This window comes from Lontra canadensis, unplaced genomic scaffold, assembly GCF_010015895.1.
Source record: "Lontra canadensis isolate GAN:19392208 unplaced genomic scaffold, GSC_riverotter_1.0 scaffold15, whole genome shotgun sequence".
In the NCBI taxonomy this organism is placed as follows: Eukaryota; Metazoa; Chordata; class Mammalia; order Carnivora; family Mustelidae; genus Lontra; species Lontra canadensis.
In genome coordinates this window covers 14390839-14418830 of record NW_022631009.1, presented here as the reverse complement: position 1 = coordinate 14418830, position 27992 = coordinate 14390839, and the positions used below count along the sequence as shown (strand labels likewise).

At 34.0% G+C, this 27992-nt stretch overlaps 1 protein-coding gene across 12 annotated transcripts in view; it reads left to right on the top strand.

Moving 5' to 3' along the window:
* The window catches only part of OXR1 (oxidation resistance 1), a 444696-nt gene that overhangs the window by 389462 nt on the left and 27242 nt on the right, over window positions 1–27992 (top strand). For 10 of the 12 annotated variants that reach the window (XM_032858478.1, XM_032858479.1, XM_032858477.1 and 7 more), the window contains 7 exons: window positions 315–422; window positions 1349–1462; window positions 6963–7115; window positions 14359–14543; window positions 17370–18124; window positions 21816–21984; window positions 24289–24451. In XM_032858478.1, the coding sequence (XP_032714369.1) occupies window positions 315–422; window positions 1349–1462; window positions 6963–7115; window positions 14359–14543; window positions 17370–18124; window positions 21816–21984; window positions 24289–24451 (1647 nt within the window). The remainder of the gene's footprint in view (window positions 1–314; window positions 423–1348; window positions 1463–6962; window positions 7116–14358; window positions 14544–17369; window positions 18125–21815; window positions 21985–24288; window positions 24452–27992) is intronic. The other 2 variants (XM_032858483.1, XM_032858485.1) reach the window with 1 other exon arrangement.

Below are 27992 nucleotides of genomic sequence, written 5' to 3'. Positions count from 1 at the left end.
CTTTGTAAGATAAAAATCATTTGTGTTTTGTAAGTTATATTTTGTATTTGGAAATTACTTGAAGTAGAGGCCCACATATAATTGTGATATATTATGATAAAGCATATACACTGTATAATAATAGGTTGAGGCCATTTGCTAACAAAGCACAAAATTTCTTAAGTTAATTAAAGATGGAAAGATAGAAAATATCTAAAGATGGAAAATACCACTTGTTAATGAAATGTGAGATCGGTCCACAGACATCTTAATAATATTAAACCTCGTGATTTAGTTTTTCTGTTTTAACAGATTCAAATTTTTCTTTCAAACAGGTTGAATCAAGGGATTCTTTGAATAGTATAGCCCTGAAATTTGATACAACGCCCAACGAACTTGTTCAGTTAAATAAGTTATTCTCCCGAGCAGTTGTTACTGGACAGGTATCTTATTTTAATTCATTGGTATTTAGAAGCATTCAGTAGCAACACAGAAAGTATCCACTGCAGTATAGTTAATAATATAGAAAATATAGGAATAATTTTATGCATGCTTTGAACAAATCATATTGTCTCTAGAAGAGAACATGGTCACATATCTATATTAATTTTTCTTAGTAATTGAAAATTACTAAGAGTGATAATTGTGAATTATCTTTTCAAATGTAATTTTAAAGAGCTTATTACGATATTCAAAGCAATACATGTACATGATAAAAAATTTTAAATTATCCCATCTCAGACTTCCAGTTTCCTTTTCCAGAAGCAATCACATTTGCAGTTTGTATCCTCTTTCAGAAATATTCTAGCCTTTCCTTTTTTTTTAAATCTAACTTTGATTATTAGAAAATGTTTTATTTAAGTATGGCTTGACCTCAAACTTTTTCATGTGTAGGTATTATTGACTGTATAGATATATTAACAAAGCACAGTAAGCTTTAGACTGTTTCAGTTCCTTTGTTATTATAGATATTGCTGTTGGGAACACTCTTCTACATCTTTTTCTCTGTTTTATATGCAGACATTTCTATAAAATCCTAGAAGTAAAATTGCTGAGTTAAATGATATATGCATCTTAAATTTTGCCAGCTATTACCAGATTGTCATCTAAGATGAACACCCAGAGTACATGAGAATTATTGTTTCCCCACCCTATCTTTGACAGTATTTATTATCAAACTTGTCTAAATTGAATTTAAATCTTTTTTTACTGTTAGAATTTTAGGGTAAAAAATATTCTTTTAATTTAAAGATTTTTATTTTTGCTGTTTATTGGTGAAGATCGTTGTTAATGGTACTTGCTTTTAGAACACCATTCAGTTACTGATATTTCAGTTTGACTAAATTTTTATGTGAATACTTTCTTGCAGGTTTTATATGTTCCTGATCCTGAATATGTCTCCAGTGTTGAGAGCTCTCCATCTCTAAGCCCTATAAGTCCTCTGTCGCCAACATCTTCTGAGGCTGAATTTGATAAGGCCACTGTAAGTGTCTTTTTTCAAAGATAGCTATGAAGGAATCTCACTATATATGTACATATCATCATGATTTTTTATCCTGCTTTGACTATGGTTAAGACAAAATTTCCCCTTTTTATTTTGCTACATAAATTTATAAATTTCTGTTTTTAAAGGGAACATTCTTATTAAACCAGACAGCTTAAATTAATTTAATAATAAAATGAATTATATTAATTTAATTAATTTTTTTTATTGGTCATGGTCCAGATATTCATCAAGATTCTCTTACAAATACCATATAATAATTTAAGTAAAGAAGGAGTTTTACCTAATAAGCGTGACGGTAACACGATAGGAAGTCCATGTCCTGTTGGATTTTTCTTTCAGTTTTCTCTATTTCTACAGCAGTTAGAACTCTTGAGTTTCTTTTCTTTTTTTTTTCTTTAAAGATTTTATTTATTTGAAAAAAAGAGAAAGAGAGTACACAAGCAGGGGAAAGGGGCAGAGGAATAAGCTGACTGTAGGGAGAAGCTGAGCAGAGTCTGATGCGATGCAGGGCTCTATCCCAGGACCCTGGGATCTTGACCTGAGCTGAAGGCAGTCACTTAACTGACTGAGCCACCCGGATGCCCCTGATACACTGCCTTTTAAAAAAAAATCCCATCATCTTAATCATTCTTCTAAGTATTTTGAGTAATTAATAGTGGATTAATTTACCTAGCATTTTTAAGGAATGTTTTATATAAGTTACGTTTTATAAATGAATTTTAAAGACCCAAACTGTATTTAATAATTTTAATTAAAATCTCTCTGAAAGAAATTTACCTTTTTATGTAAATTAATACTAATCATAATTTTTCCTTTTTTATGACCCAATGATTATGTTTACATATAAAAGTCTATTTCTCTATTAAATGACTAGATTCCTGTGGGAGTCTTTTTTTTTTTTTTCCAAAGATTTATTTATTTATTTGACAGACAGAAATCACAAGGAGGCAGAGAGGCAGGCAGAGAGAGAGGAGGAAGTAGGCTCCTTGCTGAGCAGAGAGCCCGATGCGGGGCTCGATCCAAGGACCCTGGGATCACGACCTGACCCGAAGGCAGAGGCTTTAACCCACTGAGCCACCCAGGTGCCCCCTGTGGGAGAGTCTTCTGTCTTGTCTTGCCTACTTTAGGAAGCATCTTCTTTTCTCTGCCCCAATTTGCACTCAAAGTTTAAGATACCGAATGACCTATGGGTAACAAAACACAAGTCATTAATATTAATTTGCCTACAAATTATTAGACATTATTAGTTCCTAAGCTATACTGTTAAACTAGTTCCACTTCTTTCATGGAGTAAAGTACATGAAATACTATTAACTCTTTTTCTCCTTTCCAGGGGCTTTTAGTATGTGTTTGGGTGTGTTTGTGTGTGAGAGAGTGAGAGAAGTAGGGTCGTTTTCCAAATATTTATTTGTTGGATATGTTATTTGTATAAATACATCAGCACTGTACTTTAGAATGCAGTCTCATAAAAGGAATATATTACATTTTTCACCATTGATGAGAGCAGAAGTCAGGTTTTAATGAGTAGGTAGTGCTGGACCAGATGATGTAAGAATACTTTTTTGAACATGGCCATGCCATTCTCCCATGACACAAATTGCTGTACTCATAAGCAGTTTAACAACAAAGGAGAGCAATGTAGCCTTAGGTTAATTTACCCTCTTTTTCAAACCCTAAAGCAGAATTGTGAAAACTTGACTGTAGTAGCCTGCCTGACTAAAACACCCGTAGGGTCCTTTTCTGTCCCTCATCTTTAACCGAAATGTTTTTACCAACTAGCTTCCTTGAAAGGTGTAAGATCACAAAGAAGAGAATGCTAAAAGGGAGCAACAAAGCCTCCTTTGTGAAAATGGTCTCTTCCTCACTTTTGCCATGTTACTGGGAGAGAGGGAAAGAATGACCTTTTAATGAATGACCTTTTAATCTGTAGTGACTCAGCTGCTGTCAGAGATGCCCAGAAAGTATCCTCTAATATGACTGGTCATATGAATAAATTTTTTCTCCCTAGGATGAATCCAGGAAGGGCTTGAGAAACACTGACTCCTAGAAGTTTTCCCTTTCCCTGGGTGATAGTCATCACCTGCTAGAGATAGTAGGCAATAGTTAAAAATAATTCTTTTGAACAGTAATTTTATTAACTTTAGTTACATTTTGGTTTAGTTACATTTTGTTTTTTTGCCTAGGAATATATTCATTACTAGATTTACAAGATAAAATACTTTTCTTCCAGTTTCTTCCAGTACCTGACCAGTCACAGTGTTTATTTTACATATAAGGAAACTGTCTAAGTTCCTTCAGTTAGCGAGTAGCTGAGTTAGGATTCCAACCCAGGTAGTCTGGTTTAGAGCCCGTGTTCTTTATTGACCACTTCATAGCTGCAAAAATCATAATGTATAATATTTAATCATCTTGTACAAAAAAAGATGACCATAAGTCAACCTTTTTGCTTCACTTGTTCTGGTGATGCTTTGTTTTTGCACATTTGACATTTGGGACAGTGACTGAGGCTCATTAGATAAATATTTATACTTAAGTATTTTTAAGGACCTTTCTGTCCTTAGTGGCTAAAACAGAATTGCGCAGAGAAATCTCAGAAAGCACACAGGAGCTTCAAAATCACTGCATTAAGAATCAGAATCTAAAAAAATTAAAAATTAAAAAATTAAAAATTAAAAAATTAAAAAAGCATCAGAATCTATAAATACCAACAAAACCAGCTACATAGACATACTGATATTTTGGGTGGTAATGTACATGTATGTAAGTTATGATGAGATCTAATTATAATTCCTCTCTAAGCGTTGCTTTTTTTTTTTTTATGTACTCTTATGTGCTTATGTGCTATACTTTGAGCATTTACTAAGCTAATCTCATGTATTCTTTTTAATAGGATTACACTGCCAAATCGGGATTGCTATAGATACTGAGTTGTAGAATTTGAGACTTTGAGGGAACCTAAGCGATCATGTTGTTCAACGAGGTATTATCTTCATATAAGGAAAGCATTTGACAGTGTTTCTTGATACAGTTTTTGCGAATGATTAGGTTACATAGTAGGTAATGTTGGCAACTGGCAGTACCTGAAGAGTCAAACAAAATTTGTTGATAGCTTTGTACCAGCTTGCAGAGGGCCTTCCATTGGCTCTGGAATTGGCTTTTTAGTCCCTTTGCACATTTATCAATTGTTTAGAAAAATATTTGAAAGGTAAGGTGTAAGTATTGCAGTGAAGCTCACTAGTTCAAATGTTGATAGCGTGGCTTTTACATAACAGCTTTGTCTTACTTATTGGGCAAGTTACTGAACATGGCTAACCATAGTGCCCTTTAAACTTAAGGTAATAATATATATACCTAATATGAGTGATTTGAAAGTAAAATGAAATGGTTCATGTAACACTTAAATATATAACAAATAGTCATAAGTATCCATTAATGTTGTTGTTACTAATACCTCGTTTTAAATGATCTGTGCTGAATGAATTTATGAATCATATAAAACTCAGGTAAGATAATTACCAAAGAAAAGAGGATAAGTGTAAAGTTATTAGTTTGTATTATAAAATGAAAAGATTGAGAACTTTGTTAATAGATATTAATGATTGAACAGTGTCATGCATCTTTTACAATCTAATTCCATTTAGGTTTTTAAAAATGCATTCATAGTATATTAAATATAATTGTTTTGCCATATTCTGTACTGCTCTTCCTTCAAAAAATATCTGTTGGATATCTATTAGGAGAAAGGGAATAAAATTTAGAAAGGAAGTCTAAAATTTTGTCCTCATACAGACTTAAGGAGTTAGATCCATTTATTGAAATAGAAAAAGTTATGTTAAAATTTGAGAGTGCTTTTCAAGTATCTCAAAATCTTTAAGATTGAAGAGGAGGCATTCTTGTTTATTATTTCAAAAGGCCAATTCAGCACTATCCAAAGTGCCAGTTTTCAGCTCAAAGCTCTGAAGAACCTTGGTACTATGAGCACTCTTCTATATGGCACTGTTCATCTACTCAGGAAGTATAAAATGCCTCTAGAGGTATTTAAGACAAAGAATAAAGGACATTTGTCTAGCCTTCCTACATTGTATAGGATGTTGAACTTCGGGGGGAACACATGAGTTCTAGGGGGTCTGTGAACTTGGATATAAACAACTTTAAGTGAATTATAATGAAATATAATATTTTTCTAAAATTAAGAATATAAACAAACTATAGAGTAGCACCATGCATACCTGTGACTTTGTCCCCAGTAGAACTCACAAATATTTTCAAATCATTTTTGAGTTCTAGATATTAAAAATTCTGTTTATAGCCCTATAGTTCAAATTATGATTATCAGTCAACACTAGATTTTATTAATGTTTAATAAAGAAGGATATATGTGTCAACTATATATATAACTATTATAAATATGAATAAAATTATAACTAAATTTTAAATGTTTTGATAATTGTGTTTCATTATAATTGTTTTTCTTCATAATCCTATATTTTAAGTATTCAGAATTCGTTCTGAGAAGGAAGTCCTTAGTCTTCACTGTGAGAATGGTCCATGGCATTAAAAAAAGTCAAGATTCTGTGATCTAACCAATTACTACTTTATACAGTGGTATTGATAAACTTTGTAGCATAATATTTTAAACAGCTCTTCCAGTGAATGGAATACCTAAGTATCACAGACAAGCACTCTGTCTTTTCTCTGTTCCTAACACCTGAGGGATTAGTAAACTGTCTTCTTAGGAGCAATTGAGAGAGAGTGTGTGTGTTTGTGTGTGTGTGTGTGTGTGTGTAGTGTGCAGGTACAAGAGATGTAGTTTTCACATTTTCCAGATTATCCATTTATCCATAAATATATATCCCATTAAGAAATCATTGAAAATATAAGTTTAAGCTCTGTTAGAGATCTTTATTGAATGTGAACACAGTGCCATTCTTTCCTATTTCTTTTTATTTAAGAATATTTTGGGGCGCCTGGGTGGCTCAGTGGGTTAAAGCCTCTGCCTTCGGTTCAGGTCATGATCTCAGGGTCCTTGGATCGAGCCCCTTCCTTCCCACCTGCCTCTCTGCCTACTTGTGATCTCTGTCAAATGAATAAATAAAATCTTTTTAAAAATTTTTTTTTTTTAATTAAAAAAAAAAAGAATATTTTGAGAGGTGCCTGGGTGGCTCAGTCGGTTAACGGTCTACCTTCGGCTCAACATTATGATCCTGGAGTCCTGGGATCAAGCCTCGTGTTAGGCTCTCTGCTCAGTGGGGAGTTTGCTTCTCCCTCTTCCTCCTCCTTTCCTCCTGCCTCATGCTTGTTTGCTTTCTCTTTCTCTCAAATAAATAAAAATCTTAAAAAAAAAAAAAAAGTATTTTGAGCTGACATCCAAGAATGTGATGAGAATTGGGGAAAACTTATTTGGCTTTAATAATGTGCTAATTTAATTTTTATTTAGTTCTCTGATGTACCTTTATTATTATTATTTTTTTTAAAGAATCCTGACGTAGTCCACCCAAAAGAAGCAACTCCCTTATCTACTTTTACTGGTATTCGACCTGCACGAGTTGTATCTTCAACTTCTGAGGAAGAAGAAGCATTTACTGAAAAATTTCTTAAAATTAATTGCAAATATATTACCAGTGGCAAGGTAATGAATAGTACTTTAGAAAAAAAAAATTAATCATGCTTTACTGAAATATTACAATATGGCATTTGCATTTTAAGTTGTCAGTATCAGCAACGGCTTGAATATTTGAAGATATTGGTGGAAATACTAGTTTGGGTTAGTATGGACCTTGCTTATAACTAACTTAGAATGTGGTAGTCTTTTGCAGTTGTTAAAGGTAATGGGATATAAATTTACTGTAATAGAGTATAGCTGATTTGCTCTTGGTAGAGTATTTCAAAAAACTGACATAAAATGACCACTGCTGGGCACTGTACAGAATGGTAACTCTTACAAACTTGGTATAACACACAAAAGGAAAATAACTACTATTTATTACTTACTATATGCCAGAGGCTGTGTGAGGTATTTTAAGTATTTCATCAACTCAGAATAGCCTACGAAGTCGGTGGTTCTATTCCATCTTCACAGGAAAAAAAATTTTTTTTCAGAAAAGGTTAATAAGTCCAAGGTTTCTCTATCAGGGCAAGAATTCAATCCCAATGTGAATATATGTTTTATCTTTCCACACCTGCTGCTTTTTCTAAACAAAGAACTTCCAGCGTGCAGAGAGAATATAGTAAAGTAACACAGAATTGGAGAATGAACTCCAGATATTGTTTAGAAAGTAACTATAGTATGTTACCAACTTAAGTCATACATGGTTTTCTTTTTCTCTCAGAACTTTAAAGATGTTTCTTTCAGAACTTCAATGTTTTCTGACTTGCACGGTTTCTGAAGAGAAGTCTTCTACAGTTTTTATATTTGATGTTCTGCATGATATTTGTGATTTTCTTTGGTTGCGTTTAAGATAGTCTCTCTTTTTTCTTCTTTCAGATTTTTATTTAAATTCTAGTTAGTCACAAGACAGTGCAGTATTGGTTTCAGGAGTAGAATTCAATGATTCATCACTTATATATAACACCCAGTGCTCAACATGACAAGTGCCCTTTTTAATAGCCATCACCCATCTAGCTCTCCCCTCCACCACTTCTTTCCATCAATCTTCAGTTTGTTCTCTATCTTTAAGAGTCTCTTACGGTTTTGTTTTGTTTTTTTTTTTTTTACTCCCCTCCCATATGTTTATCTGTTTTGTTTCTTAAATTCCACATGAATGAAATCATACCATACTTGACCTTCTCTGACTGACTTATTTAGCTTAGCATAGTATACTCTGGCTCCATCCACATCATTGCAAATGGCAAGATTTCTTTCTTTTTGGTGGCTAAGTAATATTCCATTATGTATACCACATCTTCTTTATCCATCAGTTGATGGATATGTGGGCTCTTTCCATAGTTAGGCTATTGTAGGTGATGTTGCTATAAACTATAGGGTGCATGTCCTCTTCAAATCTGTAGTTTTGTATCCTTTGGGTAAATAGTGCAATTGCTGAATGGTAGGGTAGTTCTATTTTTAACTTTTTGAGGAACCTCCATTTTGTCTTCCAGAGTGGCTGCACCAGCTTGCATTCCCACCAACAGTGCAAGAGGGTTCCTCTTTTTACATTCCTTGCCAACACCTGTTGTTTCTTGTGTTGTTAATTTTAGCCATTCTGACAGGTGTGAGGTGGTATCTCACTGCAGTTATGATTTGTATTTCCATGACGATGAGTGATGTTGAGCATGTTTTCATGAGTCTTTTGGTCATTTTTATGTCTTCTTTGGAGAAGTGTCTGTTCATGTCTTCTGCCCATTTCTTGATTGGATTATTTGTTCTTTGGGTGTTGAGTTTGATAATTTCTTTATAGATTTTGGATACTAATTCTTTGTCACCAGATACATCGTTTGCAAATATCTTTTCCCATTCTTTAGGGTTTCCTTTTAGGTTCATTGATTGTTTCGTTTGCTTTGTGGAAGGGTTTTATCTTGATAAAAGTCCCGATAGTTCATTTTTACTCTTGTTTCCCTTGTCTCCAGCAACATGCCTAGTAAGAAGTTTCTACAGCCGAGGTCAAAGAGTTTACTGCCTGTGTTCTCCTCTAGGATTTTGATGGTTTCCTATCATACATTTAGGTCTTTAATCCATTTTGAATTTATTTTTGTATATGGTGTAAAATAGTGGTCCAGTTTCATTCTTTTGCATGTTGCTGTCCAGTTTTCCCAACACCAGTGTTGAAGAGATGGTCTTTTTTCTATTGTGTATTCTTCCCTGTTTTGTCAAAGGTTAGTTGATCATAGAGTTGTGAGTCCATTTCTGGGTATTCTGTTCTGTTCTATTGATCTATGTGTCTGTTTTTGTGCCCGTACCATACTGTCTTGATGACTGCAACTTGGTAGTTATAGCTTGACTATAGCTTGAAGTTCAAAATCATGATGTCTCCAGCTTTGCTTTTCTTTTTCAGGATTGCTTTGGCTATTGGGGTCTTTTGTGATTCCATACAAATTTTAGGATTATTTGTTCTAGCTGGTGGTAAAAATGCTGATGGTATTTTGAGAGGATTGCATTAAATGTGTAGATGGCTTTGGGTAGTATGGACGTTTTAATAATGTTTATTCTTCCAATCCATGAGCATGGCATGTTTTTCCTTTTTTTGTGTGTGTCCTGTTTAATTTCTTTCGTAAGTTTTTCTATAGTTTTTAGACTACGGCTCTTTAAGAGAGTCTCGATATCATTGACTTTGAACCATTGGATAATAATATGCCTTGGTATTTTTTCTGTTTGTTTTGCTTACGATAACTCAACTTCTCGAATCTGTTGGTTTATAGTTTTCATCAGATTTGGAAAATTTGGAGTCCTATTCAGATTTTTTTTTTCCATCCTCTTCTCTTGTTGGGAACCCCGATTATGTATGTATTAGACTGCTTGATGTTGTGTCTTATAGCTCATTGGTACTCTGTTCTTTTTTTTTTTCCCTTTCTGTTTGGGACAGTTTCAATTGCTATACCTTTAAGTTTATTTAATGTTTTTTTCTGCCATGTCTAATTTGCTATTAATTCCATTGAGCATGTTTTCATCTCTGAGTTCAAACTGGCTCTCTCATATCTTCCTTGTCCATAACTATCATGCATAGTCTATCTTCTATATTCTTGAATATATACAATATAGTTATAAAAATTGTCTTAATATCTTTCTACTAATTAATTTCTCACATTTCTGGGTTTTTTCCTATTTTCTCATTGTGATGAGTTACTTTTTTATTTTTCTTTATGCCTAGTAATCTTTAACTGGTTATCAGATACAAATGTTATCTTCTTGGGTGCTGGGTATTTTTATATTTCTGTACATATACTTGTACTATTTTCTGTGACACAGTTGTGTTTTAGAAGCAGTTTGATCATAACATAGCTTGTTTTAAGTTTTGTCAGCCAGGACCAAAGCAACTCTAGCTAGTTTTTCTCTTTACTGAGACAATGCCCTTCTGAGTTTTCTGGGGGCCTATAAATTATAAGGTTTTTTTGCTGTGGTTGGTAAGAACACAAGCTATTCCTTTCTCTGTTGACTCTGTGAATTGTTTCCTCCACTTTGGAGTACTGCTGCTTTTCTTGTCCTGGGATAGTTGCCATACATATAGGTAGCATTCAGTGCTCAGCTGGAAACTTGAACAAAGGCCTTCTATGGATCTCTAAGCATTCTCAGTTGGGAGTGCTCATCTCTCCTTTCTCTGCCTCTGGCCTGGAAACTCTCCACTCAGTATGCTGGGGCATTTATAGAGTTCATATTCTTTGTTTCCCCTTATTCAAGTATCATTGTCAAGCATTCTAATAGCTGAAAACAGTCATTTCATGTATTGTGTGTGTGTGGCTTTAGTAGTTTTAAGCAGAATTGGTTATTGGGTGGAAGCAGGATTTCAGTTGTAACTATCTGAATAAAATTTTTATATAAGTATCAAAGCAAAGATAAAGTCATTGGCAGGGTTAGGAACAGCTTACAGCCTGGTGTTCTTGGAAGGTAAACATCTGCTGAAGGCTGGTTCTTCCTATAGATTTATTGTAATAAGGGTTATTTATGTAAAAATTGTGGAAATTTATCGACAAAATTGTAATAGGTTACAGTGGACTTAAGATTGAAAAAATAAGATCTGTAAATGCTATTCTCTCTGCTGGGTTGTATTCCTAAATTGTTTTTTATCTTCTAGTATTTACAAATATTATAGTGTAAGTGATAACTTTTACAGACAGGCTTTACTTTCTAATAGAAATAATTTCTCCATGGAAGATTAGTCAGGTAATTGCACATAAGGAATTGGGAGTTACTAATACTGAAGAGAAATTGGTGCTTAAAGTTTCTGAAGGTCATATGAATTAAGATATTTTAATTGGAAACTGCTTACTATAGTATGTTCTTGCTTCTGATAATATGTTCAGATTTATGAAGCAGCATTTAAACAGAATGAAACCAGGAATGCTTTAGTTTGGGTTTATGATTTCAAACTTGATCTTGGTTAGATGAATTTGAGCAGTACTTTGTCAAAAGATTTTTATGAATTTTATGTTGAAGGGGTGTTTCTTATGGCCAACTCTTGATTTAGAGAGAATAACATCTGACAGAATACCTCAGAGTCCCACCTAGAGTCAGGGAAAGAAGCTTAAAGAATACATTAGCACATCCACAATAGCAGCAAAAAAAGGTGAATTCCTACTAAGTAACATTACCAGATGGAGAGACTAGTGTTGAGAGATAGGGCTTTAGCCCTTTCTGGTCTAAGAAGGAGAAGCACAATTTAGAGACGTTTTTCAAATGATATCTGTAGTTACACTACTGAAAGTAGCAGTATTACGATATTAACAGATTTAGTAATTAATGCATTATTATTAATACTGAGCCTTTTCTATCCTATGCACCTATACACACAGTATCCTATACACCTATACATTAATATTGGGCCTTTTCTATCCTATACACCTAGTGATTATCTTTGCAAAAATACTCTGAAGTGAAAGATAATATGTAATGCAATGCCAGTGAACCTGATAATATAACATTATTTAAAACGAATGCTTACATGAAGTTTATGAAATCAAGAATGAACTGAGGTCTTTCAGAGTTTTTACTTTTGCTTGGTGTTTGCTTTCCTTAATTCTTTTTTTTTTTTTTAAGATTTTATTTATTTGAGAGAGAGAATGAGAGAGAGAGAGCATGAGAGGAGAGAGGCCAGTGGGAGAAGCGGACTCCCCACTGAGCAGGGAGCCTGATGTGGGACTTGATCCTGGGACTCCAGGATCATGACCCGAGCCGAAAGCAGTTGCTTAACCAACTGGGCCAGCCAGGCACCTGCTTTCCTTAATTCTTACTGATTACTTGGTTTTATTTCTCAAGTAACTTAAGTTTATAGAAGGTGAGATAGAGTAAGGGAAGATAGAGAATCAGAAACCTTTAAGATTTTTTACATTGTATATACTTTTTTTTTTTTTAAAGATTTTATTTATTTGACAGATCACAAGTAGGCAGAGAGGCAGGCAGAGAGAGTGGGGGAAGGCAGGCTCCCTGCTGAGCAGAGAGCCCAATGAGGGGCGCAGTCCCAGGACCCTGAGATCACAACCTGAGCCAAAGGCAGAGGCTTAATCCACTGAGCCACCCAGGCGCCCCTATACTCTTCTCTCGATTGTCTATTTCTTAGATTATCCATAGCAATGTAAATATCCCTACAACATACCTCACCATGTCTCTTTGTTTTGTGTTAGCATGTGATCCAGGAATCTATTTAAAATGTTCATCAATATATGATCAGGGGGGTGCCTGGGTGGCTCAGTGGGTTAAAGCCTCTGCCTTCAGCTCAGGTCATGATCTCAGGGTCCTGGGATCGAGCCCCGCATCGGGCTCTCTGCTCAGCAGGGAGCCTGCTTCTCCCTCTCTCTCTGCCTGCCTCTCTGCCTACTTGTGATCTCTGTCTGTCAAATAAATAAATAAAATCTTTAAGAAAAATATGATCAGGCCATGGTTTATATAAAGTTATTCCTTATTTAGGTAGTCCCTGGTCTGAACTTAAAAAAAAGAAAATGCTGTTTAGAGTCTCAGATTGATTCCCTTTTTTTCACTGAAATGCAAACACACATGCATATGCTTCTCTCCAATATTGCATGCAGTTACTACAAATGGTAAGCATGTTTTATTATCTGGAACATGTGCCATAACTTTCTCCTAGATGGGAGACCATTTTAAGTAGAGTTATCCATTTTTACTCTTTTACTTGATCATTTTTAATAGCAGTGTCTGTCATAACTTAAGTTTTATGTTCTTAAAGTTAAGCCAGGTAAATTTACAGAGCTGAATATGGATTTTGAAGGAGGATGTTACACCAAATCAAGCAGGATTTAAGTTTTTCTTTTCCTCAGTAGCTTCAGAAAAAGACAGGACAGCTTTGAAGTAACTCCTTACGGCTCTTCATTTTTACACTTACAGAATATAGTAGAATAGGAGTTAAAAATTGGATTAAGGAATATTTAGCACCTGAGTTGGATTGATTGTGGTTTAGATTCAAATGTGGAGGGATTTTAGTAAAAGGCACAGATTGCCTGAATTTTGAATCTTCGTTCTACCACTTACGTTAGCTATGCTATTTATTACTTAGGATAAGTTGCCTAGCCTCTCACAACCTTAATTTTCCCCTTCATATAATCATCTCAGGCTGTGCTTGTGAAGATCAAATGAACAATAATGTCTGTAAAATGTGATACGTACAAAGCTTCAATAAGTATTAGTTAAATAATTAGTGGGATTGGCTTCTAATGGACTTCAGTTTGCTTATTTCAAAACAAGAGGTTGGACTTCATATTTATATTGCTATTTATATAAATGTATTTAAAAGTTCATAACTTTTCATGATTAAATTAAAAATGGTTACTGTGGACCCTGAAAGTCATCTAATCTACTTACTCCTATGGATGAAGACACTGAGGCCCCGAAGTTTTGCATGCCCAAAGTTAAATAGCTAGGTAGTTAGCAGAGTCAGTTGAAACAGATTTTTTTAAAAAGGCATTTTGAAGAGATTATACTATTTTTCTTTTATACTGGATTGAATTATCAACACATTATTTATTAAACCTGTTTATGCACATGAAACTATATTGGGTACCATAGTGCGGGAACAACACAGGAAGCAGAATGCAAATTAATGTAAACCATAATGAAAAATGTTTTCATGAGAATGTCTTAGTGCTTGGATATACTACTTTTATATATAACAGATGGCCTAACATCAGAACAAAATTAGTAAAAACAGCTAGAATACTTTTTGAAAATTTAAAATTTGAACATTAAATGTCATTTTCTTTTTTCATCTTAGGGCACAGTCAGTGGTGTGCTGCTAGTTACACCAAATAATATAATGTTTGATCCACATAAAACTGACCCTTTGGTTCAAGAGAATGGCTGTGAGGAATATGGCATCATGTGTCCAATGGAAGAGGTGATGTCAGCTGCAATGTACAAAGAAATTTTGGATAGCAAGATAAAGGAATCCTTACCCATGTAAGATTGGTGTTTATACTCCTTTGGAATTTTATTACATCTAGATAGTTGATCCTGGTTTAATACTTTTAAGTATTTTTCCTATTCTTAAGTATTTTTAATTAGTTTTATTAAAACTGGTTTTTATTTTATCAATAATTAAAGAATATAGTATTGAAAAGATTATTTGTAACACACCTTGAATAATTAGGAATTGTTCTAGATTTATATTTGTATATTTGGTCAGGAAATTGGATATTTAAAAATAACCTGTAAACCTTTTTTAATTGAGTGTTTACCAGCCTTTTTATTCAAATGCAGCATTCAGTCTTTTAAATTATTTCTGTTACTAATTTAAGGTGGTATAAGTAGACTAGGGTAGCTTTCAAATTTTTCTTAGAAGAGCCTGAAGGGTCTGGTGAGAGAATTGAGGGAGATCCCATGAGCATCCTCCTCTCTCAGTTAACCTTGAAAGAGTTATGCTTGGAATATACTGGTCAAAGGATTCATGTGATTCAAATAACATAGCTGTGAGACTGCAGCCCAGTACAGCCTTTGAAAGTAGTTTGCTTGACCAAAGGAATGACCAGAGAGAAAAGGGAGGAATAAGAAATAAAAGAAGAAAGTAGTATTCAAAAAAAGGAATGACAGCAGAAAAGAATACTCCCCATTCCTTCACACATACCTTGTCAACAGTTTAAAAACTGGCTTCACTTTAACTGATACTGAGATATATATCCCTTTATTAGTCAACAGGGATGTGGATCATTGTTTGAAAATTAACCCTTATGGTACAGAACTGCTTGCATAGGAGAAGAGCAAATTATTTTTGTTTCTGAGGCAGAGTACATGAGTTGTTAGGATACATGTAGTAGAATAAAATCCCTTATTCAAAAACTCTCCATTATACCTCCCATCCAATAGATATTATTTTGGCTTGGTAAACTCATCCGTAGGGGTGCAGATAATTTCTTAGAATTTCTTCTACTTTAGTTATTTTTATAGATCATTATCTAAAGTAACTTTCGGGAAGTATTATTGGGGTGGGTGGAAGAATGAGACAAAGGTGAAAGAGTAAAGGATTAGATTAAAAAAATAAGATATACATACATATAATATATATATATGTATAATATATATGTGCATGTATTGTCAGTCACTGTGAGATCCACTTTCCTCTGCCCTGCTTTTCTACTTTTATTTTGGTACTTTGGGATTCTCTTATGCTGAACGATCTGTAAGTATTCCACTAGGATGCTGTAGGGCTCCTCTTCTTGCAAATCACTGTTTTATTATTTAGAATGTCCCTGGAAAGACCATGCATTTGATCCATACATTTTAAAAAATTCCTCCAAAAAGAAGTACCTTTCAGTCCTGCCTTGTGAATTAATTAAAAACACGATTTGGCAGCAGATTAGATAAATAAAGCAAGTAGTTTTTCAGAGTAATGTCATGTGTAGCAATACTGAGGCACAAGATTTGATTGATTTTTCTTCTGTCTTCTGCTTGGAAAGTTGATTTCAAAGGTATTGTTCTAGAACTGTATTAAGCAGTAGCAAAATCATTGGCATAAATATCTAGTTTTAGCTTATTAACTCTGAAGGTTTTACAGCCCTTATTCAAACATATGTCTTCTTACATTTGCTAACTTTATCTCTTACCTCATGGTCTTCTTAAATGTACAGTTTCTCAAAACTTTTGCATTTTGTCAAGTTCCAAGACCCTATAGATGCAATTTGAGTGGATCACCAGTAGATGACACTATTATATTTTTAATAGGACACATTAGATATTTATGTTTTTTATGGTGAATCAGATGCAAGGGACACAAGACAGACACGAATTGGAATTCTGCTGATACCCTTTTAAAAAATAAAATTTTACCTATTTTAGTTATAAAGTGTTATGTATATTCGTTATATAAAATTTGAAAAATATTACAAAGGAAAAATAAAACAGAAGAGTTATCCAGCTTCACCATCCAGAGACAGCCAATTATTTTTGTCTCATCTCATCTCCTGTTCTTATAAACTTACATAATTGCTACTAGTTTTCCCACTGTAAACTCGTGTTAATTTCCATTTGTCACAAACTGCTTTTTAACCATCATTTAAAAAATTTCTGACTTCCATTTCATGCTTTATATAGACGTTTGTACTGCCTCCTTCCAAAATTTAAACTAACTTTGAACATTAGTGCTCATATATATAAATGCCATTAAACATGGAAATCTTGATAGAATTATGAACCATTCACATATCTAGTATCTAAAACTTTAGCTGAACAAGTTCTTTCTGAATTATTAAGAGTTGTTGCTGGTAGCCCAAAGAATTCCTGTAAGTATTTTTGGCTCCGTTTTATTCCAGTTGGTCTTCAGCTTTGCATTTGAGCTGCATATCTTAGTGTAATCTCTATTTAAATGTAAATAAGCCCTGTGTGTGTGTGTGTCTGTGTGTGTGTGTGTCCCCATGTGTGTAATAGCAGTCTATTTTTTAAGACATTTAAAATTTTTATCAAAATTTTATCTAAACTTATTTTCCATATTCCAGTAATGAATAAATTATAATGTAGAATTATAGCTTCACCCAAAACTTAAATTTCCCACTTCTTTTCAGGTAGATTAATTCAGGAAGTAGTCCTGTTGTTTCCCAGGTCTCAAGAAATCATTGCAAAAGCTTGAGTTAATTACTTGATCTATCTGTATAAATCAAATTTTTGATATGCTATTGAGATATATACTATGTGATTTTCTAGAAACCTTTTTAGAGATGACTAATTCAGTGTTACATTTGTGGGAAATAAAATGCAGTTTAAAAAGTAACAACTTTTAATTTTGTTTACTGACAGAGAGATAGATCAGGTATCAGGAAGGGACTTCAGCCATTTAAAGAAAATGACGAGAAGTCATACTGATGAAATAGACTCCAGAACCCGCGATGCAGGTAATGATAGTGCCAGCACAGCTCCGAGGAGCACCGAGGAGTCTCTTTCTGAGGATGTGTTCACAGAATCAGAACTTTCTCCCATACGGGAGGAGCTTGTCTCTTCAGATGAACTTCGGCAAGATAAATCATCTGGTGCGTCATCAGAATCTGTGCAGACTGTCAATCAGAGTGGCATAGAATATTTAACACCCATATCAGAGTCTACTAACATGCCTGATCACTTAAAATCTGATTCTGGACATTCTACAAATGAAGTTGGGACTACTTCTCTTAAAACAGATTTAAATCTTGAAAGGGCCACTAAGGAAGATCGGGCTACAGGTAATTTTCAGGAAATATCAGGCCCTAAAGAACAAAGCATAGGTATAAAAGGTAATACAGACCAGGATTTTCTTCTGAATGAGAATTCACTACATCAAGAAGAGGGTGAAAAAGAAAGTATGCTTTGTGGGGAAGCAGCAGATTTTAAACAAAAGCCAACTGTCAACAAAGGAAAACAAGGAAAGGAGCAAAATCAGGACTCAGAGACAGAGGTAGAAGAGCTACGGAAACTCTGGAAAACTCATACCATGCAACAGACTAAACAGCAAAGGGAAAATATTCAACAGGTGTCACACAAAGAAATTAAGCATAAAATAGCAATTGCTGACATAGAAGGTAAGTGTTAAGGAATATATAAAGTTAATTCATCTTATGGCATATTGTCTCCCTCTTTCCCCAAGGATAATCTAGTGGCCCTTGACTGATACCTCTCTGGGAATAAGTATGTAGTCTGTAGTCCTACTCTAAGGTCTTTTATCCCATGGTGGATTGTATGCATAATGAGCATCTTTTCCACCATGTTTAGATACTCCTGACTCACAGCATTCTATCTTTAAACAATTTCTTGAAAATGCACACAAGCTCTGTAATACCTTTGATTTCTCCATTTTCTCTTAATTCTTGCTGTATTACCTCATTAAAATTTTTTCACCACACATAAAATATTGTAATTGCAGTTTGTAATTGCCAAAGTTTATAATTCTTTTTTAGAAGTACAATTAGACAAAAATGTATTTCTTAAATTGTTCCAAATATCCAGAAGTTCATCATTTTCTGATTAAATGTTTTCGTTTAAAAAACACCAAGGCTAAATTAAAACAAATCATTTCTCTTTCAGTTCTGGGTTTTAGTACCGTGTACTTATGAAAATGATAGTAGTAGACTGTTTTATTTCTTTTTTTGTTATAATTTTATTTTATTTTTTCGGTGTTCCAAGATTCGTTATGCAGTACACCCAATCCATGCAATACGTGCCCTCCTTAATACCCACCCCAGGCTCACCCACCCCCCCAAACCCCCCATCCCTCTCCCCTCCAAAACCCTCAGTTTGTTTCCACAGCCTCTCTTGCTTCATCTCCCCCTCTGATTTCCTCCAATTCACTTTTCCTTTTCTTCTCCTAATGTCCTCCTTGTTATTCTTTGTGCTCCACAAGTAAGTGAAACCATATAATTGGTTTATCCAATTATCTCTCTGCTTGACTTATTTCACAATAGCTTCCCCTCAATACATAATGGGTTAAATGGGGTACAGTTCAGGTATCTTAGCTAACATTTTTTATATTTTATTAAAATACTGATTCCACATCAATCTCTCTCTATATATACAATATATATAATAATTATATTATTATTAAAGAAATTTGCATATAAACTTTTAAAATTAAACTCAAAAGTTTATTTATTGCTAAAATGTATGTAGAATAAAATTGACCATAGGAACCATTTTCAAGTGCAAAATTAAGCAGCATTAAGTACCTTGATACATTGTTTTGCAACCATCACCACCATCCATTGCCAGAACTTTTTCATCTTTCCAAACACAAACTGTACCCATTAAATAGTAACTCCTCATACTTTCCTCCCCTTTGCTCCTGGCTTCCACCATTCTGCTCTTTGTCTCTATGAACTTTCGTGTCCATACTAGGCATCCCATATGAGTGGAATCATACCATATTTGTTCTTTTTTGTGTGGCTTATTTCCCTTAGGAGAATGCCTTTAAGTTTCATCTGTGTTGTAGCATGTTTGAAAATTTCCTTCCTTTTAAAAGCTCTACAGTATTTCGATATACGATTGACCCTTGACCAACATGGGTTTGGACTGTGCAGGTCCACTTATACATGATTCTTTCTAATACAGTATAATACTTAAATGTATTTTTCTTCCTTATAATTTTCTTAGCATTTTCTTTTCTATAGCTCTCTGTATTAGAAGAATATAGAATACAATATATGAAATGTGTGAAACAACTCTTTGTGTTTATTGATAAAGCTTCTAGTTAGCAGTAGACTATTAGTAGTTAAGTTTTTGGGGAGTCAAAAAATCTTATACTCAGATTTTTTACTATGTGGGGATTCCATATCCTAACCCCTGCATCATTCATTGGTCAACTTTTCATACCACATTTTTTTATGTGTTCCTTTGTTAAGTACATTTGGATGTTTCTACCTTTTGACTATTGTGAATAATCCTGCTATGAACATTGGGGTAGAAATATCTGTTCGAATCCCTCTTCTAAATTTTTTTGGATATATACCCAAATGTGGATTTGCTAGTTCCTGTGGTAATTCTGTGTTTAATTTAATTCTGAGGAACCCCCCCCCCAAGCTGTTTTACAGAGTGGCTACATATTTTATCTTCCCACCAGCAATCCAAAAAGTTTGATTCAGTTTTTAAAATAACCTGTACTGAATTTTCTTTGCACCATCTTTTTTAGATATCCTGATGATATCTAGTAGATGTTAAGGAATTAATTTACTCAAAGTTCTATAAAAGATTAAAGAACATTTGACAAATATAGGAGATTTTTAGTAAATTCATAAAAATTTTTTCTGAAATTCATCAGTGCAGTAATCATTATTGGTGTATTTATCCTTGATTTTTGGTGTGTATGTGTATATACATACACACTTAAATACATTATGTATACAACTTTGGTATTTTATGTATCTATACATGTATATTATTCATATACAATCAGGATTATGCTGTTGTATCATTTTTTCAGTTAACATTTTATGTTGTGAATAGTTTCCTATGTCATTATAGTTTTTTGAAAATATGGCTTTTAATGGCCCTGTATTTTAGCCATTTCCATACTGTTAATATATTCATTAGTAACAACTCATATTGTTAAGATATTTCATCTCTTTGATATTGTAAAGAATGCTGGTGTGAATGTCTTTATTTGTTATCTTTGTGTCTGATGGTTGCCTTATGTTTTGAAATCTTTGAAAAAAATAAAATGAGGGGTTCTGTTTGACCTGATAATGTGGTAGAATGCTTTCAGTTTTAGTGGGTTTGTTGGGTTATGGGATTAGATGGGGATGGAGCTCCTGTTATGAGAGAAAGTGAGAAGTTTAGATATAATTATACCTGTATTACCATTTGAGTTCTTTTTGAAAGGGCAGGGAGTGAAAATCTGTTTTAAGTAACTAACTTGAAGTAACTTGAGGTTCTGTAGTAGGGAAATACTCCACATTTCTGATCTTTAGTGATTTTATAATATAAGGAAATGGTTTAAGAAATATGGAACTGTGGAGTATAATTGTGGGGGAAATGGTAAAATTTCACTCTTTTAATCAGATGTAAATATCGAGGCTCAGATTTATGCACCTTGCACAATACTATACAGAAGGAAGCCATGACTAGTACTCAGTTCCCTTGATTATAAATAAGTGCTTTTTCTTCCACAGTATGCCACCTTCATAAGCTAATAATGTCCAGAATCCTGAATTCCGTTATAATTTCAGACCCTCAGTATACCTTATGTCAGCATCTCTGTTTGGAAGAGTTAGAGATAATTCATAATAAACTATCCAAACAGGTGGCTGAATCCAGGATATTATTGATTGTTTTATCCTACATCATATATATAGAAAAGCTTCAGAAACATTTTTTATTAAATTTTTCTCTGTAATGACTATATTAAAGTAAGCCTTTTAAGAGTCTACAAATGTATTTATTTAGATGTTATTTTAGAAGGCTGATAGAGAATATGCAGATAATTATATATGTGCATGTAATTGCTTTAATATAGTTGTTCCAAGCAAAAATTTAACGCAAGAATTCCTGAAACTTTCCTTTTTTTCCCCTAATGTGCTTAGACATAATTTCAGTTCATAACTTGGGTGCTAGTTCATGAATCTTGTTTTCAAGAAAATAAAAGTTACTTAAGAAAATTCATCTAAGTGACACTCAGTAATTAAATTTTAATTTGTATTGTCAGAAGTTTGGAGGTAAGCATTCTTAAACCAAATTATTTAAGCATGGTGTATGAGAATTGAATGAACACTATCTCATTTCTAGGTTCTGCACTTTTAAAAGAAAAGAGAAGGCATCGATTACATAAGTTTTTGTGTCTCAGAGTTGGAAAACCAATGAGGAAAACATTTGTATCTCAAGCAAGTGCAACAATGCAACAGTATGCACAGAGAGATAAGAAACATGAATATTGGTTTGCTGTGCCACAAGAAAGGTAAAAAAAAAAAAAAAACCTCAAAAACGTTATTGAGATTCCTTGAATTAAAATGATCTCTTATGTATCACTTACCACCAGTGGAAAAGTACTTTTAAAAAATAGTTTATGATTAAAACTTGACTTTAAATCTTCTTAAAATTAATTTTTTAAAGATTTATTTGAAAAGAAAAGAGAGAGCGTGCTCATGGGTGTACATGCACAGCCAGAGGGAGAGAATCTTCAAGGAGACTCTGCTGAGTGTGGAGCCCAACGCCAGGGCTGAATAAAATAAAGACCCATGAAATGACTTCAGCCTAAACCAACAGTCAGATGCTTAACTGACTGAGCCCCCAGGCACCCCTTAAAATTATTTAGCTCCCATTTTGTACTTTTTAATTTACCCCATTTAACATTTTATTCCTCTTTGTGATTTAATGAAAAAAAAAAAAAAGTAAATTTGTACCTAGTTTTAGTGGTAAAGAAACCTCATTAAAATGTCTTAGAGAGGGGCACCTGGGTGGCTCAGTGGGTTAAAGCCTCTGCCTTCGGCTCAGGTCATGATTCCAGGGTCCTGGGATTGAGCCCGCATCTGGCTCTCTGCTCAGTGGGGAGCCTGCTTCCTCCTCTCTCTCTCTGCCTACTTGTGATCTCTGTCTGTCAAATAAATAAATAAAATCTTAAAAAAAAGAAAAATGTCTTAGAGAAGGGGGTAGGAGAATAAATGAAACAAGATGGGATTGGGAAGGAGACAAACCATAAGTGACTCTTAATCTCACAAAACAAAACTGAGGGTTGCTGGGGGGTGGGGGGTTGGGAGAAGGGGGGTGGGGTTATGGACATTGGGGAGGGTTTGTGCTATGGTGAGTGCTGTGAAGTGTGTAAACCTGGCGATTCACAGACATGTACCCCTGGGGATAAAAACGTATGTTTATAAAAAAATAAATTAAAAAAAAATGTCTTAGGGAGGCAAACCATGAGACTCTTAACTATAGAGAAAAACTGATCGATGCTGGAAGGGGAAGTGGCCAGCGAATGGGCTAAATGGGTGGTGGGTATCAAGGAGGGCACTTGTGATGAGCACTGGGTGCTGTATTTAAGTGATGAATCACTGAATTCTACACCTGAAACCAATACTGCACAATATGTTAACTAACTAGAATGTAAATAAAAACTTTAAAAAATATCTTAGAGCAAGAATGTTCCTTAATGTATTAAACAGTATGGCCGCTACCTCAGGGCAGGCAATGATAATCCCTTTTTTAAAATTCAATTATCCTGGCTAATTAATAGCCAAGAAAACATAGATATTTGAAATGTGTGTTTGATCCTCAAATAAGTTTATCAAGGATGTAATTATCTTTGGTAACAGCAGGTTTTGCTATAGTAAACAAAATTGAATATGGGAGCGAGAGACTTAAAATATTAGATCATCTATCCCTGAACCAATAATACGTTGTGTGTTCCTGGTATCATTTAAAAGTTAAACAAATTGGGGCACCTGGGTGGCTCAGTGGGTTAAAGCCTCTGCCTTCGGCTCAGGTCATGATCTCAGTGTCCTGGGATCGAGCCCTGCATCAGCTTTCTGCTCAGCAGGGAGCCTACTTCCTCCTCTCTCTCTCTGCCTGCCTCTCTGCCTACTTGTGATCTGTCTGTCAAATAAATAAATAAAATATTTAAAAAAAAAAAAGTTAAACAAATTAAATTTCTGTTAACATGGGAAAATTCTGTATAATGTCCAGGTTTTAAAACAGGCAGTTACTAAATTGTTTACTTGTATTTTAGATAATTAGGTCATTGTGTGAATGAGGTCACAGTTGCTGGTTCAGTTTCCTTTCCCATCACTAGTTTCTTTATTTTATTTTTTAAGATTTTATTTATTTATTTGACAGATCACAAGTAGGCAGAGAGAGAGGAGGAAGCAGGCTCCCTGCTGAGCAGAGAGCCTGATGCAGGGCTCCATCCCAGGACTCTCAGATCATGACCCGAGCTGAAGGCAGAGGCTTTAACCTGCTGAGCCACCCAGGTGCTCCACTAGTTTCTTTAAAGATGAAAAAAAATTACCATGGACAGCATCTAAGCTTACTCAAAAGCATGACAAGGAAAACTGAGTTTCTCAGAACACAGAACACGGCCAAGTAAATTTTTTTAAGTTAATGTCTTCCTGCCATTGGGCTTCGTTATCTTTTTAAATAAAGCATAGTGTATGTTGTGTGTATTTTATATCTTCAAGTTTTGTGAAGTCATTTAACAAATATCATTTTGTAATTAAAGCTAGGAGCACAGAATTGTAGGTCGGTTATTAACAGTCACATGTTCTAACAGGACAGACCACTTGTATGCCTTCTTCATTCAGTGGAGTCCAGAAATATATGCAGAAGATACTGGCGAATATACCAGAGAACCTGGATTTATAGTAGTGAAAAAGATTGAAGAATCTGAAACAAATGAGGATTCTACTAATGAAGCAGCAGCCAGAGAATGGGAGGTAAGGAGAAAAATGTGAAGATTTCATCGATCCTTTTACTTTGTGTGAATTTATAGCTTTATGGTAATACAGGCAATGTGCAAATGATCTTTGTACAAAAGAGTAATTCTTAAAGTTTTTCTGTTCATGTGTTTATTTAAATAATCTGATTAGTAACCTTGGTTTGGTTTTTTTTTTTTACTGTTTATCATTTTCCTTTTGCCTTATAATGTTAGACAACTGCTCGGCAATAAAATCACTTTCTTTGAGTGGATTTTAGAATATTAAATGCTGTTTTACTAATTTTTATAAAACATTTATTTCTGATCTGATTCATTTTAATATAACCTCCCATGGAGGAAGTGCACCAATCATTTAACACATTCATGCCAATTAGCATTCCTTCTAAGTCCATACCTGAGCATTATTTTGAAGTGAATGTACAATAATGCTAGGGAAGCTGATGCTAATTTTACAAAGTGTAAAAATTTCATATGCTAAAATTTACTGAACTTGTTTAAATGGCCAGAATAACACTAATTAACTTTCTGTAACCACTTAATAGTAGTTAAAGATACATCTTTTAATATTGCACATCATGTTTTTACATGTGTTGTCTTATCGGAATGATAAGGTGACAAAATCTGGTTTTTCTCTTCTGGTTGCCTAGATTAATGTCTTCATGATGCGTTAGAAAATATAGAGCAGATGCTAAAATGTGATATTAAACAGGCGTATATTTTGTCAGTCATATGGTGTTAATGTTTGTGGTTGTTTGTGGAATATGAATTTATTGTGCATGTACTTAACATGTATAATGATTAAAGGTATACATGGCATGTCTTTCAACTTGATTTTAAGTTGTTTAAGTTCATTCTGTGTAGTATATACAGCATCAGTTTCAACTGTAACTCCAGTACAATGGAGGGAAAGAGGTAACATATACTGAGCATTTATTTTGGGTTCTTTTAATACTTAAACCAACATTATTAATCTTCATACCAGCTTTATTCGCAGTAGGCCCCAAACTGGAAACAACCTGAATGTCTGTCAGCAGAAGAATGGATCAGTAAATTTGGGAATATTCATAAAATTCCACATAACTTAGCAATAAAAAAGACCTGCTTGCACAGGCAACAATATGGATAAATGTCTTGGATAATGTGTTTAATTAAACCAAGCCAGGTGCAAAAGAGTATATATTGTATTATTTATACAGTAAATAATTTATATATACTGTATAATTTATATGCATTTATATGAAGTTCACCAGGGCAAAACTAATCAGAAGTCCATCAGACTACTTGTTTCTAGGGGTTGAGGGGTTCAGGGACAGGAGGGAACTTTATAGAGTACTGGAGATACTCCGTTTTTTCTGGGTGACAGTTGCATGGGTATTGACATATGTAAAATCCCTGTGTATTTAAAATTAACTTTAGGAGGTTTTTAAAGTAGGTCAGATGATCAAAGATAACTACTTGTACTAGGATAGCAACAGGTGAAGGTAGAGTGGAAGGGGATGAAATTAAGTTTTTTAAACAGGTATAACCTAATCTTGATTATTTCCCTTCTTATGTGTGGAGTTAGTTTGATTTATTGTTGATTCTCCAGTTCTTTAAGGTGCAGAGACAGCTGGTGTATTCTGGATTTTTCAGTTTTTTTGAGGGAGGCTTGGATGGCTATGTATTTCCCCCTTAGGACCGCCTTTGCTGTATCCCATAGGTTTTGGACCGAAGTGTCTTCATTCTCATTGGTTTCCATGAATTGTTTTAAAAAGGTATAACCTAGGTATTCAGACAGGATTTAATGACAGCCAAGTAACAGTGGAATTTTTAACTTGGGTGGCAAGGGAGGTTGCAATAATTCCATCAAATAAGGAACTTTTCTCCATTGGGGTTGGAGCACATAACCTTGGAAATAATGGACTATCACTGTTGATGGATTATTGACTATTTTGATTCAAAGGAACTGCCTTAGTTCTTGTGGCAGATTCTGAAGGTCATAACTTCTGAAGAAAAAAAAAAAATGTCTCCTCACCTGTTTTCAACCAGAATTAATTCTAAAATAAAAAGGAAATGAAAGAGAAAAAATTAATTTTAGAAATGTTTTGCTGCATTATCTAGAAACAGTGCTGTGCTGTCTCATATTGTAGCCACATCTTTATTAGGTGGCTGTTGAGTACTTGAAATGTGGCTAATGCAACTAAGAAATTAAATTTTTAATTTTATTTACTTTCAGTTAAATTTTGAAATGGATATTTGATTCAGTTACTGGGTAAGTTTTTTGTACATTTGGACCAACTACGATACATGAATTTTTCAACTGTAAGTTTTATGAAATCTAAATAAACCTAACTCTAAACAGCATCAGATATTTCCTGTGAAAATTTAATATCTGAATTGAGAGGTGCTGTAATGGAAATTATACTAATTCCTATAGATACAGTAGCTACTACATATATGTAGCTATTTAGCACTTTTGAAATCTGGCTAGTCTGAGTTGAGATGCTCTGTATTAAAGAGTACACACTGGCTTTTGGAGATTGAGATCAGACCATGCTGATCTAGTGCCTGATGGTTACTAAGTGCCTAAATAAAAAGCATATTTTTTTTCATCCAAAGTCTGTTTACATTAGGTTTCATGCTTGGTGAACAAATGTATAATGACATTAAAATATTTTAAATGTTAATGTTTTAAAAATGGAATTTTTTTGCACTTATGTAAATAAAAGTACTTCAAAATGTGAAGTGCTTGCTGTTTGGGGGCTTTTTTGTATGTCAGGGTAAAGAATAGGTGACTGGAGAATGTAGGATGAATTTATTATGACAGCTAACTTGAACATCAGTCTGTTTGAGTAAAGCAGCTAGTAATACTTAAGAGATTAGTATCCCTAACTGCTATTTAGGCAAAAATACGTTGCTAACCAGAAATTTGTACATTTGGAAAACTTTTGCATATGATTAATTTGCTCTGGTTTCTCTTCTGTGTCCCTCCTGTCCCTCTCCCACTGTAAGTGCCAGAGGGCAGGGTTTCATACATGACTATATCCTCAGAGCCAGTTTCATACAGGAAGGAAGGAAGAAGTACAGTATTAGAGATTGTATAGTGAATTCCAGAGAGAGGTGAGAGCAATAGAAACCTGCATTCACCAAGAGCAGGCTAGCCAAAGTTTTAGATGGTCAGGAGTAAGAGCCTCTATTCTAAGATTCCTGATTATTGGGAGAAAGAATCTGAGAAATACTATGCATATAACATATAAATGCATATAACTATGCATATTATACTAAGGTATGTAAGAGATTGATATTCTTCACCATATACTCTTTATTGTTCTAGTTTAGTCAATATAAAATAGCATAAAAACATCAGCTTACCTCAAGTTTGTATTTTCCAACCATAATGAGTTCCTTAATTATGAATCCTTCTGCTGTTGGAGTTTAATAATGTTGCAACCGGAAAGAAACTATTTATTGTAGATTCTTTTCCCTAGTTTCTGCCAGTGTCACCAGTGACAAGAAGTAGAGCAACATGTGTAGCGAGTATAATGTTTTATGTGAGGCTT